Source organism: Prunus persica, chromosome G4 (genome assembly GCF_000346465.2).
Source record: "Prunus persica cultivar Lovell chromosome G4, Prunus_persica_NCBIv2, whole genome shotgun sequence".
Lineage (NCBI taxonomy): Eukaryota > Viridiplantae > Streptophyta > Magnoliopsida > Rosales > Rosaceae > Prunus > Prunus persica.
Genome location: NC_034012.1, coordinates 23,759,089 through 23,779,056, shown reverse-complemented (window position 1 = coordinate 23,779,056; position 19,968 = coordinate 23,759,089). Strand labels below are relative to the sequence as shown.

General features: G+C 36.9%; 2 protein-coding genes and 1 long non-coding RNA gene across 4 annotated transcripts; 2 read left to right on the top strand and 1 right to left on the bottom strand.

The window, feature by feature from the left end:
• LOC109948441 lies at positions 1-4,404 on the top strand. Of its 2 annotated transcripts, none has more exons than XR_002271069.1 (4): positions 1-397; positions 2,224-2,311; positions 2,735-2,933; positions 4,330-4,404. It is a non-coding gene; the product is annotated as an uncharacterized LOC109948441 (long non-coding RNA). The 2 variants fall into 2 exon arrangements; XR_002271068.1 differs by having other exon boundaries at positions 2,183-2,311.
• LOC18781492 (protein DOG1-like 4) lies at positions 3,763-5,767 on the bottom strand. The gene is made up of 2 exons (XM_007214689.2): positions 4,307-5,767; positions 3,763-4,086 (listed from the first exon to the last, which is right to left on the bottom strand). Exon 1 carries the CDS (start codon positions 5,162-5,164, stop codon positions 4,331-4,333), a length of 834 nt encoding a protein of 277 aa, XP_007214751.1. The 5' UTR covers positions 5,165-5,767; the 3' UTR covers positions 3,763-4,086; positions 4,307-4,330.
• On the top strand, positions 13,846-15,074 carry LOC18778847. Its single transcript, XM_020562451.1, has 3 exons — positions 13,846-14,143; positions 14,330-14,576; positions 14,711-15,074. The coding sequence occupies exons 1-3, from the start codon at positions 13,846-13,848 to the stop codon at positions 15,072-15,074; spliced, it is 909 nt and encodes a 302-aa protein (XP_020418040.1).

Genomic DNA, 19,968 nt, shown 5'->3' with positions numbered 1-19,968 from the left:
TATTATTTACTGATTAAATGAATATTGGACTGCAGCAGCACTCCGTCGTCATATGCTATGCTCATGCTGGGCCACGTAGCAGCATTGGGCGAGGCCACGGAGGAGGAGGTGGGCGTCTTTTTAATGATTTGAAGAAGACCATAAAAGAAAAAGAAAATCTGATAACCAATTTAATGCTAGGTAGGGGTACAGCGAGCAACTGGGTCCTATCAGTGTCACCGGTTCTCTAATCGGTGTCTCTGATAGTGTGGGTGATGGTGGGCTCATTATCGTATAACACAAACAAGTTGTGGGGCATTGGCAATGGGCAATGGGCAATGGGCAATGGGCATTGGAATGTGTGGGTGTTGGTTTCATTTCTGTTGGGAGGAAGGAAGAAGCAAACTCAGCAGAGCAGGTAATCGATTTGTTTCATTGTGGTTCTGTGTGGTTTATGTCTTGTTTAAATTTCAAAATCAGAAGCCATTCATTTTAGTTTAATTGCAATTTGTTTTAATTTCGTGTATTTGATGTGGGTCTTTGAATTGAGCCATCTTCTTCTGGGCATTGCATTGAAGCAGGGAAGGAGGTCTAGGGATTAGGGATTAATTAATCCCTCAACTCTTTGAACAAGGCTTTAAGGCTTTGATGATTTGACATCTATGTCACCATGTTGGTGTGCACTAGAGAGGCTATAGGCGACATCCTAGTTTAATTCGAAACAGGAAATCAAACATAACAACTAATATTCTAGAAAGTCGACGTGTTGGGTAATTGGCTTGACATGATTAATTACGTTTCTGTGCAAGATCAGTCCTTCGGACTTTAGGATGATCAGTTACCTCTCATTGTCATACTACCCAATTATGGCCAAAATTACCTTAAACCACATGTGGAGGCTGCCCACATTGCACCTTGGTTGAAGGAATACATGGTGCATTCTGTGTCATTCTTGTGAAGATGCTTCGTCATCAAATTGCAGAAAATAATTTGATTCACGGTTGATTTTTTTAACATATAAATTTTACCAGAAACAAACTTTCATTGAAGGAAAAAGAAAGAGTACAGAAACAGAAAACAAGGTGTCTTCCTGCCCTTAAGACCTGACTAGAAATCTTCATGAAATTTAAAACATTGCCAAAAAAAACATTCAAAACAGTACAGACTCTAAGACACTACAGCTTTAGCTTTCCAACATATTCATGGTTGGATCTGAATAAATTTTTTGAATGCTTATTCTTGTATCTTTAATACAAGATTATTTCTGACTTTGTTTTTGGTCCTTTTTTAGGATGGAAATTTAAAGACATTGATAATTCAGAACCATTCCCGAAACTAATAGTGAACCAGTAAAAGTAGTCGTTGCTGATAACCTCCAGATATAGGTTTCAACTCTGTAAAAACTTTTGTGTCTTTATCAACACCTCATTCATTGCATGATACCTATCTTTTTTTTTTCTTTTTTTTTTTTTACAGGTTTTGCTTGCTTTTGCACATTCTGATATAGTTAGGTATTTTATTTCCAATTTGTTCTTACGAAACAAATCAGAGGTGGTGATCTTGGGGATCTTAGCTAGGACTTGAACAGTATCACACTAACAAAGATATCTGAACTTGGTTGTACAACCAGAATTTCAAGATATGACTTTTGTTTTATTTTGTTTTTTTTGTCAATATTTGTAATGCAGTCTTGCATCTATCAAACACAACCTCGTTTGAATGTATTCATTTTCTAAATCATCCCTACTAATCAATAGTTCGGCAAGGAACAAATTGACTGAGTCCTTTCCATTTTCCTATTCATCATAGCTATTAGCTTGTGCTCTGCATTCCAGCAGTGTCACGGAATTTGCATCTGTTTCATGGTTTAGATTGTGTTGGTAAATTCTGAGAAATTAAAAGTACTCTATGTCATGAGTTTCTTTGGAACTGTTGTACTTATTTCTAGAAATATCATGGTTCCATATTGGATGAATTGTCAGGTATCAAAGCGATCAGCAGCCTAGCACATGGGGTTGATTTTACAACTTGAATATAAAAAATTAGCCAATAATCAATATTTTAACACTCGGCTGTTTCAATGCACAAGCATATTCGTTTTGCATTTTGTTGATTCTTTCAGTATCATATTTAACTTTTTCTAACACTTTGGACTTCACTGCAAAACGGACTCATTTATTTTGAATTTTGTCTCCTTCCCTAGGAAAGAACGAGGCTCTTAACAAATTTTATTCGTTGCTTCAGTTATACATTGGTGCTCTGGGGTTCCAACTTGCAACCTCCTTGATGCTTTCTAAAGCATGATATTTTTTGCGTAACAGAGGATGTCCAAGTGAGTGCGTGGCGGTATAAACTTTAGAACTTTACGTTCAGCTTTCATATATAAATACGTAAAATTTTCCTAAGTTTGATGATTGCTAGCTACAATTTGTTATTTGTCTTGTTTTTTCCTGTCTCTTCTCTTTCTTTAATATATATATATATATATATATATATATATATATAGTTTCATTGTCTGAAAGAATTCAGTTAAAACTCATGCTCCTCCTTTTAAGCTTTGACAAAATCAGACCAAATATAGCATGGTAGTGATAGGATAAACTACTTTCACACTTCACTCTTGATTTAGTTTGCCAAATGTTAGATCTGTTGGTACACTCTGTTAACTTCTCTAGTCGTTGTACCATGTTCTAATACGTAGTTATTATTTCTTCCTTGTAATTACATTTGACTTCAAGGTATTTTGCTCTTTCAGCTGTCTGGGTTGCAACTGAAAATCATCTTCGAAATAATATCTTCAACATACAAGGATGCCCAATTATGTATTTTACATCTTTGGGTGACAACCTGCTAATGTATGATGGGGATAGAACAGAGGACACCATTAACTTTCTTCAGAATAATCGGTATAAGATTTCCAAACCAGACTCAGTAAAGGATGAGATATGATTATGGTACGTTCTAGACTTTTGTCTTTTACTACTAATGATATCTATCAACATTGCGGATTACTTTTTTCTGCTATAGTAAAAAAACAGAAATTAAATATTGTTACTTCTCTGTTGCACAGTGTCAAAATTTTATTACTCTCTCTGTATGTTAAAAATCTGTACATAAATCCATATCTATCTCGTGTGGCGACTGGAATCACACAGCACTAGGTATGTATGCGGAGAGTAAAACTTGTATAACTGAAATACTACTACATAATACTAACAGGGTGTGTTTAACCACTCATGGAAAGTAATTTATAGAATTTTATTTTTTTTCATTTCCGATACACAACAAACATTGAAAATGCAAAATAAAGCTTCAAATTTGATAAAATATTAATGAATGGCTTCCTATGAGTGGTTAGACATTCTACGTCAGCGTGATGAAGTGGTATGACAGTCGCACGGTCTATAAGTACCATGTTAAATTTGTAGAGGTCTTCTTAGGAAAACCGAACAAGTCAAACTAGAAGAACAGTGGAGGGAGAGAGAGAGAGAGAGAGAGAGAGATTGTTGGCCTTTTTTGTTAAAAGTTTAGGGCAAGAAGCATTTCATTTACTTGAAAGTAATGGAAATTGGAGTTGGGAATCCTAGTAGTGCTGGCTATGGTGTGTTGGTACTGGCAAGCCCAATTATTTTAAGAGAGAGAGAGTTTGCTGGCCTTTTTGGTCAAAAGTTTAGGGCAAGAAGCATTATTACTTGAAAGATATGGAAATTGGAGTTAGGAATCCTAGTAGTGCTGGTGGTGTGTTGGTACTCAAAAGGATTAGCAAGCCCAATTATTTTAAAAGCAATTATCAGGTTGCAACTGTGGATGAACAAGACTGGAATTGATTTTAAAATAATTGGAGTCAGATATTATGATTAGACTTTCAAATGGTTTCATTTCAGGAACAACAACCAAGGAATAGGCAGTGCTGAAATTATTCTCAAAGTAAATTGAACATAAAGTAGAAAGGAAACATAAACCGAAAATAAAAGCAAAATAAAGGTCTCTATCAGAAGAACTCGGAATAACGAAGATGGGGCAGATGAGTCCATGACACCCGATCGATGAAGGGGCTCTGGTCACCCAGTCGGTTGCGTCAATTGTTCATTCCCCGTAGGTACTAGACTGCATGAATAACAATAATTAGATAAGACATATTATATATATATATATATATATATTTGACAGTTGCATCAACTATATTTCGTAGCTGTTGTTAATTAGGTTGATCAGCCCCTCCATTCCGGCCATTGCTTCATACATTACACCTCTTGACACAACTTTTTGCTTTCTTCTTTGAACCCTTTTGGATTTTGTGGGTTGGTTGGTCCTAACTTCTAAGTACCTCCAACTTTTGATGGATCATAGGCTAAGATGAATTGCCACGGCTTCTGGCGTCCTCCTTTTTGCCCCAGTCATGAAGCCTCAAGTGCAACTCAGCAGCAGCAATCAAGAAATGGACAGCCTGGATTGGAGTCAGAATGTGTGTGATGGCTTTAAGCGTTTTTAGCCGTAGACTGTCAGCCCTCTGCAAAATCTCCTCCAAACATTGCTCCTTGGATGCCACGACACACTCAACTCGGTCCTCTTCAGCTTCATGCTCATGACCACCATTAGTGCTCATCAACTCGGTAGTCATGTGTGCCAACTCGACCATTGACGTGTCTGCCACCGACTCCTGCTGTTTGGCCATTTTCTCCGTGATGTCCCTCTCCTCCTTAACAGTCCTCCTCTGCAAATGGTCCACCTGCATGAGCTGATGCTGTGAGATATCCGCCAAGTCACCTGTACCAAGACCTTCAATCAACTCTGTGAGTCGAGCCTCGAGTTGCAAGCCGGACTTGGAGTAAAAGAGATGAAAAGCCATGCTTGGTCGCCACCCACCAATCCAAAGGAAGGCATCCTCTAGGGAGGTTGTCCAGGAGGGCGAAAGCATCCGGAGAACGTCTTGCTTGACCCATCTGGACTTGGCCTCATAGTATTGCTCATAATGCTTCACCACACGCTCTACCAGTGTTCTTAAACTTGTATTAGTATTAGCTGCAGCAGTAGTGGTGGTGTTACCATTATAGAGGTTGTTTCTGGTGGTTTGGTTGTTTTCGGAGGCAATGATGAGGTCTTGGAGATGTTGGTTTTGTTCAGAAAGCCAGCACTCAAAGAAATTGTGGAAACTCTCGTGCTCATCAAAAATGTTGTCTGTCATGGCTACCTCTGTAGCAGCTAATACAAAACAGACCTACTACTTTTGTGTTATATATATACATATGTGTGTGTGTGAGTGTGAATGGACAAAACCCAGAGTCCCAGGTTTTATAAAGGTTGGGTTGGCAAGTAGGTCATGCGAAGAGGTTCTGGTTAATTGTACCTTATTTTATTTACTTCGTACCCAAGTTTCAGAAACGAAGGTGGGTCAAGTTGAAGCAGCAGAGAATGCCAAGATTAGGAACTGTCAGCCGAGAATACCGAGATAGATATTTTGGATTGGCTTTGGCAGATGTTGTCGTTTTCTTTGAAGGAAACTCGTAAACGGAGAAGCTCATAGCCGTCATGTCGTACATATCCAATATCCCATGCATCAAGTTCATTCATTTAATGTATGTTGATTGATATTTGTTTTTTACCAAAAAAAAAAAAGAAAAAAAAGTCCCATTGTCTTTTGGTAGGTCCTGTGGGCGCTCTGCTTTCACGCACTACTAGTTGTATTGTTCTGCTTTCACACACTACTAGTTGTATTGTGACTCTTTCTCACCATAAATCAGTATGGTGTACGCACACAAGCATGCCTACAAAATATCTCGTAAATATGTGTACACATACAATTGTGCTCATTTAATAATTCAATTTTCTTATTTAATTTTTACTTTTGAGTTCAAATGATAGCCTAAATTATAAAGAAGATGAATTTTTCACACGTACACAACTATAATGTTGTAGAATTTGAATATGAGACTTCTGGTCTGTAAGTCAAGGCTCTTTTTCAATAGGCTAGATTCTGTTAACATTTCAATTTTACTTTTAGGTAAACTACATATAACCCATAAACTATTGCCTTATTTTAAAAATTTGTTTATTGATGATTAACAAACACATACGCAAACACAAGGAAACCCCATAAATTGCCCCCACCTTCAATGGGTCTGTTAAATATTTTGTTTGCCTCACGCCACTTGTATCCTAATTATTCAATTATTCAAATTCGATGAGAGGTCTAGTGGAGGAGAGGAGCATGCTTGGATCTTTGGTAGTTGCGGTGGAGTGGAAGCGCCGCCACGAGGAAGCCACATAAATTGAATTTGGGTCATATGATAGAAACGCTAAAAGATGTCGACCACATTACTTTTATTTTTCATCTCATATAACCACATCATACGAGTGCAATCATCCACAAATAACACAAACCAGCAAACTCCCAAGGCTGTAGAAACAGGGGAAGATCCCCAAACATCATAATGAACTAAATTAAATGGCATAAACCATTTATTACAACTCGGAGGGCAAGATACCTGATGACTCTTTGCTAAAATACAAGTATGACATTGGAAAACAAACTCGTTGACACCACTTAATAATGCAGGAAACAAATGTCGTAAATATCTAAGAGACATGACCAAATCGGCAATGTAGCAACTAAATCCGGCGATGATGAGAAGTTTCAGCGCTACAAGCACAAAGAACTCAACTAGTTGCCACGTCATCCACATAATAAAGCCCTCCTTTTTAAGTACCACGACCAAAGATTTCCTGAGTCTGGATATCCTATAGTAAGATAAAAGACGGATACATCAGTACAAAGCAGTTTAACTGCTCAATAACTTGCGGCACGGATAATAAATTACTAGACAAAGATGGAACCAGTAACACTTTGTCCAATGGTAAAGCAAGTGTCAAGAGTATAGAACCAGCCCCCGTGACAGGAGCATCAGCATTATTATCAGTTAGAACGTGATCACAATAAGGCAGAAGAGTAGTAGAGAATAAAGTAGAATTATATGTCATATGGTTTGTAGCTCCTTAATCAATAATCCAACTTGTATCGCATGTATCATGGGCATGAAAAGCCTTGCCAAAGTTACCTAGAGGCAGCATAGGTGCAAAAGGTGTTGGAGTGCTTGAGACAACAGTCACTACCAGAGCAGGAGTAGGGGTAAGATGGTTGTGCCCAGTGGTGACGTCAGCCACAGAAATGGCAACAGCAGACACATGAGCTTTGTCCCCCAGTTGTTCTTTTTTTAAATGCTTTCGTTCCTTCTCCCAATTTGGTACCCCATGTAATGCCCAATAGGTGTTGATAGTATGCCTCTTTTCACTATAGTGATCACACTTCAGTTTGTTTTTTTTCTACAGAAGTCAAGTGACGATGCATAATGGCAAATCAAATAAAAAAGAGTGCATTTAATGAGATATTGTAATTCTAAATTGTTAATGGGGACAAAATAGTTATAGTAGTGTTTTTGGAAGCAAACACAATAGCAAGTTCCCTAATCTTGGTGCCGGATCCAAACATAGTATTCTGGCATTGAGCCTCTCAACGAACCATAAGAAAGACATTTTCGATACTTGGAACTTTATCACTCCATAGAATATCACTGCGGACATTGTCATAAGTATCGTCAAGGTTAGCCAAAAAATCACACACAATCTGCCGTAACAGCAGCCTGTAAATTATTCATATCATTAGCACAATTCATTTGAAAAGGGCATCTCTTGTCCAATTCAAGCCAGATTGCCTTAAGTTTGGGAAAATAGATAGAGATAGGACAACCCTTTTGCTTGAGACGGGTAGCCTGTCACCGCAGTTCATAAAGCTGGGATATGTCAGAGCCATCATAAAACATCTTATTAACAGCATCCCAAATTTCCTTAGCAGTAGGTAGAGTATGAAACATATTTAACAAACCGGGTTCCATAGTTCGTAGCATCCAACTTTTCACAGTAGCATCAACAATTTTCCACTTCCCAAATTGTGGGTCTTGGGAATCAAGGGCATTAGTGTTGCTAGTCAGATAACCCTATTTGCCTTGTGTAGTAGCATGAAGTTCGATCATCAAAGCACATATGTCATAGTTGGATCCATTCAATTTGAATTTCATGGGTAGATTGGTGGAGGATTCAGTACGAACTGTCACAATAAGGATAAAAGAAGAAAATTCAGTGACATCTAACATGGTGATAGATGGCGGTGGCAACAGAAGATTAGGTGGCGATGATGACAGTAAGAGATATAATACGGTGCAAGCTTGGGTGTTTTGGCGGCACACGTTTAGGTGTATAGGCTAGGTGCAACATAAATATGTATTTTTTAGGTTGATGTTGCAGAGACGGATCAGAACCCGCTCTAATACTAACTCAAAAGTAATTAGGGTTTAAAATGATATGTTTATTATTCTCTCAATCTACATACAGAGTGGGTACAAAGAGGAAATATATACAAAATTTCCTAATTCTACTCAAATTAGATCATTACAATAAAATACAAATTCTATTCCTAATAGGAACGTTGACTTTGACTCACACCAACAATTTATTCCCTAGGATTGCCTTCGTTGTCCTAGAGGATTTGCAGTCAATATGGCCTCGATGGTAGCTTTAGGAAATGTTGGCTCTCTCTTGGCTGCTGGAAAAACACCTTTAACTAATTAAAAAATTGCCTTTTTTTTTAATGTACTGAACGATGCGTAAAAAAAAATAGATGGTATTCATCTTGGTGAACGACAAAAATCTGTAGAGATATTCATCTATAGACATTGCAACATGACTCACCTTAATGCATTGTTGTAGGTCTTAAACTTTTGTTTTAAATTTGTGTGCCTCTTCTTATTGGATATGTACTTCATTGTGGCCTTAGCTTAGAAATTGATTTTGTGTGACAGATGAAGTTGCACAATGAGGAAGAGAGCCGTCATGACTGGCAGGCAAGTGTCGTTGTGTTATATGCTAAAATATGAGAATTATGAGAGAACATTTGTTTGTGGGAATTTTCTAAGTATTCTTCTCCTTGTAGGAGGTCATATTTATAATACAACGGAACTTTAATGGGCAAGTAAACAATAAATTCCTATTTCCATTTACAATAGAAAATTAGGAATTAAAATAAATTAAATATAATTATAATGGGAATCCTTGATGTGTAATGAAAGAAAGTCAATGGTCCACAAGTCACGCCAACACTCCCTCTCGGATTAGTGCATAGATGTCGCTAATGCCTAATTGGTCTAGTTAATTGTGGAACACTTTACTAGAAATTGCCTTTGTCAAAAGATTCGTCAATTGATCCTTGGACTTTACGAAAGGAAACTGAATCACTTTAGCTTCGAGTTTTTATTTGATATAGTGTCAATCTACCTCAACATGTTTGGTGAGATCATGTTGAATTGGATTCTGTGCAATAGCTATTGCAGCCTTGTTGCCACAAAAGAGATTCATTACAGATGTAGGTCTATACCCAAGTTTAGTAAGCAACCTCTTTAACCAAATGAGTTCGCAAATTCCTTTGGTCATACCTCTGAACTCGGTTTTTGCACTGGATAAGCCGACTACCTTATGTTTCTTGCTTCTCCATATAACCAAATTATCTCTCATGAATGTGAAGTAACCGGATGTGGATTTTCTATCTGTTATACTTCCTGCCCAATCTACATTTGTGTAACCATCAATATTCAGATGACCTTGTTTTGAGAACATAAGTCCTTTTCCGGGTGCAGACTTCAAATATCTAAGTATCCGAATAACTGCATTCATATGGTCTTCACTCGGAGAATGCATAAATTGACTGACGAAGCTCACCGCATAAACAATGTCTGGCTGAGTATGAGACAAGTATATCAATCTTCCCACTAACCTTTGGTATCTTTCTTTGTTGGTTGGAACTTGATCTAGGTATTCTCCAAGATGATGATTCTGAACAATAAGAGTGTCTACAGGTTTGCAATCCAGCATTCCTGTGTCTGTACATGTCCAAGACATATTTCCTTTGAAAGAGAAATATGTCTTGTTGTGATTGGGCCACCTCGATCCCCAAGAAATATTTGAGTCCACCTAAATTCTTCACCTCAAACTTAGTAGCCAAATAGTCTTGTAGCTGAGATATTTCATGTTTATCATTCCTGGTAATAATCATGTCGTCAACATAGATTATTAAAATTGTTACCTTCCTTTTCTAATGTTTTAAGAACGAAGTATGATCTGAGTTACACTGTCTGAAACCATTGTTCTTCATTGCCATGGTGAACCATCCAAACCATGCATGTGGTGACTATTTCAGTCCATACAACGCCTTTCGTAATTTGCATACCGTTCCAGTCTTAGTGGATACATGATTCGCAATTGGATACTTTGATGTCTTGCCAATATCAGGTGAATAACGATTTGGTGACTTTCCACGATTCTGCTTGAAAGTTAATTGGTATCCAATAGATTTATCCTCTAAATTCACTAGTGTAGTAGGAGTAGTTACCTCAAGGATACTCTCAGGAGATTGGTTCGTTGGTACTGTTGAGTTAGATAGGGGGTCTTCATCTTGTTGTTCTGTATTGTCTGCAGGCGTGGGACTTGGATTAGAAACATCTTCTCAGGGATCCGGTGGGTCAGGCGATTGATCGCTTTTCAGCAGAGAGTAATCTCGTGCTCCAAACTCGGGACGATCGATCATTTTTGTATATATATAAAAGAGAATTTCTTCGTTTTCCAAGTTGCTCCAATTCTGTTCTTTACTTCGTATCTCCCCCTGAAGTGTAGAATTAGATGATGAGTCATGGAAGAACATCTCAGATTTCAAAAAGGTCACATCCAAAGTGACATAGGTACGTCGGGTAAGAATTTGATAATAGCGGTAGCCTTTCTGATGAGTGACATAACCCACAAAAACACAACGAAGCTCACATGGATCACGTTCGCTATGTTGATTTTTGTGGAAATAAATGAAAGCCACACATGTAAAGATTCGATGTATGAATACCAAAACAGAGGGCAGGGGTCTGTGTTGCGCAAGCACTTGTAAGGGAGTTTTAAAGGTCAATACACCAGAAGGCATACGGTTGATCAGGTGAACTGCAGTGACAATAACATCATCCCAGTGATGGTGAGGAACATGAGCATCAATCAGAAGCGCTCGGGGTGTTTCAAGCAAATGTCGATTCTTTCGTTCAGCAACACCATTTTATTGTGGTGTTTGGGGACAAGTCATCTCATGGATAATTCCATGTTATTGGAAGTAAGCATGAAAGTCATGATTGACAAATTCTCCACCATTGTCTGAGCAAAGAATCTGTATTTGAGAATTGAACTGAGTTTCATCTGTTTGTGAAAGGATTGAAAAGGGAAAACCACTTCATTTTTATTCTTCGGCAAATAAAGTCATGTCATTCGTGTACAAACATCTATGAATATGACAAACCATCGAACGCCAGAAGGAGCAGTGATAGGTGAAGGTCCCCATACATCAAAGTGAATTAATGTAAACGGAGTAGTACACTTGTTCGTACTCGACAGATAGGGCACACGGTGACTTTTGGCCAAAATACAAGTATCACATGTGAAGTTGGAGTCCTTGAAACTTGAGAATAAATCTAGTATAAGATGTTTCATATAACTAAAAGACGGATGTCTCAATCGGTAGTGCCACAACTAAATTTGCTTTTGTTTACTATCAAAGAGATGCGTCACACTGTTAGCCATGCCGGGACTAAAGTTATCTACATAATGTAGCCCCCCTATCTTAATACCACGACTAAAAATCTCCTTAGTGTGAATATCTTGAAGCAAACAAAAACTTGAGTAAATGAGTACACAACAATTCAATTGTTCAGTAAGCTGTCTAACTGACATCAATTTATTGGATAAAGATGGAACAAGTAAACTATTAGATAATGAGAGAGAGGATGAGAGTGCAACAGTGCCAGCCCCTGTCACAGGATAGGTAACTCTATTGGAGTTAGCAATACAAGTTCGTCGGGGTTGGGTCGTATTCAGAAAATCATCAGGATCAAACGTCATATGATCAGTTTCATCAGAATCAATTATCCAGCTCGTGGAGTCACTCTTATCTGAAGTATGGAATCCATAACCAGTATCATTACGGGTCATATCAGGTTGTGTTTGATCTTTAAGAGTAGCCCACCATTAGGGTAACCATGCAAGCTAAAACAAGTCTCACAAGTGTGTCTCGAATCACCACAGTATGTGCAATCTGGTCCATGTGTCAGTGTCGTTAGTTGGGAAATTATAATTTGTGCAGCGAAAGATGCATAGGATACAAGTTTAGTAGGAATCCGGATCGGGATCTGAGCCTGAGTCAGGGTCAGAGTCGGAGTCTGAATTTGGGTCTGAATCATAGACAGATTCTGGGTTAGGGTCTTCATTGGAGTCGGGGTCGTCGTTGTCGTAGTCGGGGTCGAGGTCGTCATCGTAGTTGAGGTCGAGGTTGTCAAAATAGGATCCTGATTCAAGATCGAGTTCGGGGTTGAAGTCTTCATCTGTAGGAGCTAAGCCACCTGGGCACTCAACTTGACTATGGTTGGTTAAGAAGGAGAAGAGTTAGTAGTGGTACCTCCATGAGGGTTAAAAAATCAACCACCCCCATAGCGGCGGCGGGGGTTGGAAACTAGAGTCAGTAATTCCAAGATCGCAGCTCTGATACCATGCTAAAATATGAGAATTATGAGAGAATATTTATTTGTGAGAATTTTCTGTGTATTCTTCTCCTTGTAAGAGGTCATATTTATAACACAACGAAACTTTAATAGGCAAGTAAATAATAAATTCCTATTTCTATTTACAGTAGGAAATTAGGAATTAAAGTAAATCAAATATAATTATAATTGGAATCTTTGGTGTGTAAGGAAAGAAAGTTAATGGTCCACAAGTCACGCCAACATTATAGTCATAAAAAGTTAGTATTAATTTTGTGATTGGCATTTCCTAGAGACAAATTAGTCTAAGTATAGATGGTAAATTAGTTGTGATGGTGGCTGTCAAAATTCCAAGATATGCTCTGAAAGCTTATATGTCAACCAACGATCACTAAGGTAAATTCTTCATTCAATCATGCATCCTGATTGTGGTATTTCAAGCATTATTTCAAACTCACAATCTAATTAACATTATGATTAAGAAGACTTTTTATTTTAAGAAAGATTGATTTATTTTATACATTGCTTTCCAGTTTTGAATATTAAAAATCTTCTTTGATTGGAAACCAATTAGTCTGATTTTGGAAAATTCATCTGTTGATTAGGAACTAATTGATCTTGTTTCCAGTTTTGAAAACTATTATAAAAGCGAGGCTTGGTTTCATTCTTTTACAACAACTTTCAACCACTAGAGCATTTCTTGAGTTTTCATATACACACAAAAAATTTGCTGAGCTTTATTGTTCATAAAGATAAATCATCAAGAGTAAGATTATCTTGGTGATTTGTCCTTGCATTTATTTTCATAAGTTACAAGGTTCTCATACCTCCGGTGAGTTTGGATTGATCACGTCAAGAATCGGATTCAACATAAGGAGAGAAGGAGAAATCCCACGAGAAGTTGAGTTACGAAGAAGTTGGTACGTTGTCTAGAGTGTCTAGGACAAGTTTGTATACTTCTTGTAATCTTCGTTATATAGTGGATTTACCTTGGACTATCAGGTCCCGTGGATTTTCCCCAGAGGTGGGGTTTTACCACGTAAAATAACTTCTGTGTGTTTATCTGTTTATACATTATGTACTGTAGAGGTACATCGTATCAATCCCTTTGGCGTGTTTTTATATATCACTATATTACTCTAGACTACTCAAAACGCAGATTTTACTCTTTTAGTGTTTTAAGCCATCTTATAGGTATTTTCAATTGGCATCAGAGCAGGTTACTAAACATTCTCAGCAGGATCTAACATACCTCAGGATGGAGCGTGCCGCAGGCTCAACTGTGCATCCACCATATTTTGATGGGTACAACTATGGTGCTTGGAAGGCTAAAATGAAATCTTTCTTATGGTCCTTTGACGAACGTGTCTGGAATATTGTGGTTCATAGATTTTCTGAACCTACAAAAATAACTGGAAAAGGAGATGAAGAACACACAGTTCCTAAACCCAGAGAGGAATGGACAAATGTAGACGTCACACACAGTACCAATAACCAAAAGGCGTTAAACGCTTTATTTACTGCAGTTTCTCCTGATCAATTTGAATACATCTCAGGTTGTGATACATCTAAGGAAGCTTGGGATATTTTGCAAGTAACTCATGAAGGAACCGACATAGTAAAAGGCACCAAGCTCCAATTATACAACCTACAGTTTTAAACACTGGTGATGGATGATAATGAAATGTTTTCTGAGTTTTATGGTAAATTGTGTGTTATTGTGAATGCTTGTTCAAACTTAGGTGAAAAAATTTCAGCAGATAGAGTCGTGAAAAAGATTTTGAGATCGTTGCCTCAACGGTTCCAACTGAAGGTCACAGCCATTGAGGAGATTAGGGATCTAAACACCATGAAAGTGAGCGAACTCATAGGCTCTCTTCAAACCTATGAGATGAAACATCTAGCCCCTAAAAAGAAGAAGAGTGTTGCCTTCAACGTGGTGAATAAAGAGGAAGATGATCATCAAAATGAAGAATTTAATGCAAAAGAGTTTGCCTTTCTCTCACGACAATTTAAGTTCTTCAAGAGCCAGAACTCAAGATTCATGATTCGAAAACTCAATCAGGTACAAATTCAAAAAATAAATATTCTGATCTTGCTTATGGAAGCTTTAAATCTCGCAGGTTTACTAAAAAGAGAAATTCTGAAGAGAAAACCAAGTGCTTTGAGTGCGAAGGGTATGGACATATAGCTTCTGAATGTGACAATACAATGAAAAAACAGAATAGCAAAACTAAGGCATGGAATGCAACATGGAGAAACAATGAGTCAGAATCTAAAAGTGAAGAGAATACCGTTACTCTCATTACCACTGTTAGTCTGGACGAAGCATCAAAGAAAAATGATGATGAAGGATTGGATATTGAATTTGTGCTGGACAAATATGATGATTTGCTGGCTGCCTCTCAGAAACTCAGCAAACAGAATGCAGAACTCGTCAAAACTATTGCTGTGTTAAAACTGGAAAAAAGAAGGATTGCTAACTAGCTGCCATCCTCTGATACTGCTCCCAAAATGGTAAGTACAGGTGTGAACGAAAAAATTCAATTTTTAGAGAAAAAATGCACTAACCAACACATGTTAATTGTCTCCTTGTCCACTGATAAACAAAACCTGGAACTTGAACTTAAAAATTTAAAAGAAAGGATTATTGCTTTGACTGTTGGTGCAGAAAAAGTCGACAGAATGATTAGCATGGGAAGAAGAGAAGGTGATAAACGCGGCTTGGGATTTGTACCAAGTAATAAGTCTTCCGCTGTGTTTAAAACAAAGTTTGTCTCCTTGTCCACTGATAAACAAAACCTGGAACTTGAACTTAAAAATTTAAAAGAAAGGATTATTGCTTTGACTATTGGTGCAGAAAAAGTCGACAGAATGATTAGCATGGGAAGAAGAGAAGGTGATAAACGTGGTTTGGGATTTGAACCAAGTAATAAGTCTTCCGCTGTGTTTAAAATAAAGTTTGTTAAATCCTCTTCACCTGTTGAACCTTCTACCGCTCATGAAGTCAAGAAATTCATTCCAATTTGTCACTTTTGTGTAACTCGTGGGCACATAAGACCAAGATGCAATAAGCTTTGAAACGAATTTGTTCGTTCAAATTCTCATGTCATGGGTGGAAAAGTAAGTATCCAACATAAGATTTCAAATCTTATGAAAGAGGTAAACCGCTTATCCAAACTTTCTTCTTTTCATTGTTTGCCGTCAGCTAAGACAAAGTTAGTTTGGAGGAAAAAGGAAAATCATAATTGTATGTTTTTCTCCACTAATGTTGTGCATGAACCCGTTGCTTTAGAAAATTTGGATCTTAAATATCTTGTTGCAAAACCTTTGGATAATCTTTGATTTGACACTCTCAGAAAGTCTCTAGGTATTTGTTCTTTTGAATAATTGTCTGTATGCATGCCAAAAGACTCCAGCTATTATCTTCTCTGTTTTTGAAATTGGATTAAATTCTAAGTATTTTGTTTAGCATGTGCAGGGATTGATAAGCGATATCAATCCTACTGATGTCAGGAAGTTTTTGCTGATCTTAGATTGGATTTTTGGCGTTGGATCACCTTCGGCAGATTAATATTGGGTTTATGTGAATGGTTCTCGACTGTCTTTGTTTTTTATAAGGTCAATTAAATGCTCTTTATATTAAATCTCATGTCTCACATATAGCACATACACTTTAATCTTGCTTAATAATGTTGAATGAATCCTCACATTGCCCTTGTCTTGATACTAGATTTGCATTGTACTTTTTGCTATTGTGCTCACAAATTTATAACATCTCTTTAATTAAAAGTAAAGTAAAATAAGTGTTTGATCGTTGCCAAGTAACCGGGCCTCTTGTCTAACCAACGTTGAGGTTCGCGTCAAAAAGCCTTGATCTTGTACACATTGTTCTTCTTTGTAGCCTACATGACTCGGGTTAGTACATCCTAGGGGTGCTTTAACACCCATTGTCTTAAAGTCAACTGACTTGAGCACATTGATTTAACACCCGTTACATGGGTCTTGTAGAAAGCTTGATAAAGTTAGCTTTTAAAAAAATAAAAATAAAATAAAATAAGATAAAAGGTGAAAGTGGTGACCTCTATATGCATTTTGTATGCGTTTATTCTATGCTCTTGGCTTGTGCTTGGTTGGAATTTTTCTTTGTTATTAAGCAAGTTTAGTCACATAACACGTGATACGGCTGTGATATTTACTCATTTTATGGACTTTATTTCTTACAAATACTTTTGATCCTCCATTTTATAATCCTTGTGTTTGATTAAACCTTTGTGATTTGATGTGCCTTAGATCCTGAAAGGCTTTCCTTCAAATGCTTCTAAACAGATATTGGTATTGGCTTTGCTTGTCTATCCATATGCATAGTGTTGGCACGTACCCATGAATTCATTTTTGGCATGAATGAAGGAGGAGTCGTGGGGTCTTATTAAGCATAGTAATTGGTGATTCTATGTATTTTAATTGATGTCTTTGTGGTTTCGTTCTCTTTTCTAAAGCACTGCTTATTATTTATTAATATATTTTTTTTGTGGCTTTATTGTTTTTCCCATGTGGTATCATTTTATGCTTCTTGTTTCCATGTGTATCCATATTTTTCTTCCCGTTGCTCATCCCAGTCTTCACATCATATCTCCCTATGCTCGATAATGGAGGAGAAGAAAGCTTTAGACATTGAATCTGAGGATTAAAATCAAGAATACTCTCAAGTTGAAGGGCTGGAATATAATGAAACACCTACTCTTGTCGCTCTCTTGTCATCTGTTAGATTGGTGCTTGCTATTGGGACTTCTTACTTCCACACATATATGCCTCTTATTTTCCATCTCTTTTTTATTGAGTGCTATCATTGTGTTTCATTTTTGGCATATATTTAGGGGGAGAATTATTGTTCAATTACACAAGTGTGCAGCTAGATTTTGAAAGACAAAGAAGTCTTGTAAACCATTCCTCAAGACGTCTATATTGTTATCAATTGTATCACTTTCAAACTTGGAAGTACAAATTCACGAGCCTATCTCTTTTGATATAATTGGAATGTGTATGACCAAATGAAGCCTAACAGACACGTATATAAAGAGGTAAGTCTCTTGTATTATTTTTCCATGATTCAACCTAAAAATGTCTATGATGTTCTTGTAGATGATAAATGGATCTTGGCTATGAAAGATGAGACTATTACACCCATTGCACATCTAGAATGGGTGAGGCTACTGCTCATTGTCACTTGTCAAGCCAAATGGACATCAAAAGTGCCTTCCTTAGTAGTGCTTTCAAGTAACCATACATGTTGAGCAACCCACAACCACAACAAGATAAAGCACCTTAAATACTTCATTGGTTAATCTCTACACTGATTTGTTTTCCTATTATATGTGCTATTATATATGCTCCCTTATGTTCTTTCCTTATCCTTTGGATTTCCTGACAAAAAAGGGGAGAGATGATTGTGTGCAATTATGATAAGAAGGGGGAGAGATTGCGCTATAGAATTAAGGGGGAGTGATGTTGTAATTTTGTTTTGAATTACATTTCTTCTCCCACATGCTTCACTGGTTTTGTTGTTTCATAATGTGCAAGGATTCAGAGCTTGGAGTTTAGAGTAGGATTTCAGTTGTTAAATCCATGCAATTTATTATGAGTTGTAATAGGTATTTTGTCTAGGAAATGCCAAAGGGGGAGGTTGTTAGTATTGATTTTGTGATTGGCATTTCCTAGAGACAACTTAGACTAAGTATAGATGGTAAATTAGTTGTGATGGTGGTTGTCAAAATTCCAAGATATGCTCTGAAGGCTTATATGTCAACCAACGATCACTAAGGTAAATTCTTCATTCAATCATGCATCCTGATTGTGGTATTTTAAGTATTATTTTAAACTCACAATCTGATTAAGATTATGATTAAGAAAACTTTTTATTTTAAGAAAGATTGATTTATTTTATACTTTGCTTTCCAGTTTTGAATATTAAAAGTCTTCTTTGATTTGAAATCAATTAGTTTGATTTTGGAAAATTAATCTGTTGATTAGGAACTAATTGATCTTGTTTTCAGTTTTGAAAACCATTATAAAAGCAAGGCTTGGTTTCATTCTTTTACAACAACTTTCAACGACTAGAGTATTTCTTGAGTTTTCATATACACAAAAGAAAGTTGCCAAGCTTTATTGTTCATAAAGATAAATCATCAATAGTAAGATTATCTTGGTGATTTGTCCTTGCATTTATTTGCATTCATTTGCATAAGTTACAAGGTTCTCATACCTCCGGTGAGTTTGGATCGATCGCGTCAAGAATCGGATTCAACATAAGGAGAGAAGGAGAAATCCCGCGAGAAGTTGAGTTATGAAGAAGTTGGTACGTTGTGTTTGATAAAAAGTGTAATAAAGTAATTAAAAATTCACCCAACATAATCTCACTCTTATTTACAAATAAGAGTTTTTATTGTTTAATTGAGTACGACCCATTCAAGATAAAAATATCTCTTAATTATAATCTCTTTGGAAAGAGAAAACCCTTTGATTCCAATATAAATAATGAAATAAATAATGGAATTTACTTGATGTTACGGCTACATCCAGGGAACCCTAGATTGCCTACATACCCCATTTTGGGGATCAAGCCTTTTGTAGTTCTCACATAATTTGATTGGACTTTCAAGGAATGAATGACCCTTTGAAAGAATTTGTGGTATGAGAAATACTTTATGGAATTTGGATGAATGTGGTTGGACTAGGGATTCAATTTGATTTTGTGGTTGGAAAAGTGTTTGGGGTGAATTTGGTTAAGGACACCAGGGATTCTGTTTGGGCTTGCGGTCGTATCTGGATTGAATTTTCAAAATGCCTACGTATCCTTGGCGGAATCAAACCGGATGTAGTTCAGAAAATTTGGTTGGACTTTCAAAGAATAAATGACCCTTGGAAAGAATTTGTATATTTAAGAGATTTGAATTTGATCTCATTGAAATTTGCAGGGTAGATGACCCATGAGAAAATTTGGAATGGTTTTGTACCATCTTTATTGTTAATGTCCAAAGAAAATTAAAAGGCATTTTAAAGAGCCCATTAATTTACTCACATATGGTTTTTAATGATTAATCCATGAACCATATAATTTATTTGGACCACCTATAAAATATTTTGGGCTTTTGAGAGTTAATGGGTAATTTGTTTTGTCAACCCATCAATTTGTTTTCAGGTCTTGACATTTCCATTAGTTGGCCCATAAACAAAAAGCCCACGTCAAAGAGGCTTTGAGAGCTAGCTGCCAAGTGAAACCAAAACCGATATCTATTTGGAGTAGTAGAGATCAATTCAAACTGAGTTACTCCCATCTTTATCCGGAGTAGTTCAAATTAAACTCAAACTGGACCAATTTCTA

What these genes read in the sequence shown, in the direction of transcription:
- LOC18778847 (XM_020562451.1), top strand. Translation starts at nt 13,846, where the DNA reads ATGGAGCGTGCCGCAGGCTCAACTGTGCATCCACCATATTTTGATGGG. An exon ending in TCAATTTGAATACATCTCAG is followed by an intron (nt 14,144 to 14,329) that starts GTTGTGATACAT and finishes GTTCAAACTTAG; the next exon opens with GTGAAAAAATTTCAGCAGAT. An exon ending in GAAGAATTTAATGCAAAAGA is followed by an intron (nt 14,577 to 14,710) that starts GTTTGCCTTTCT and finishes TAAATCTCGCAG; the next exon opens with GTTTACTAAAAAGAGAAATT.
- LOC18781492 (XM_007214689.2), bottom strand. Translation starts at nt 5,164, where the DNA reads ATGACAGACAACATTTTTGATGAGCACGAGAGTTTCCACAATTTCTTT.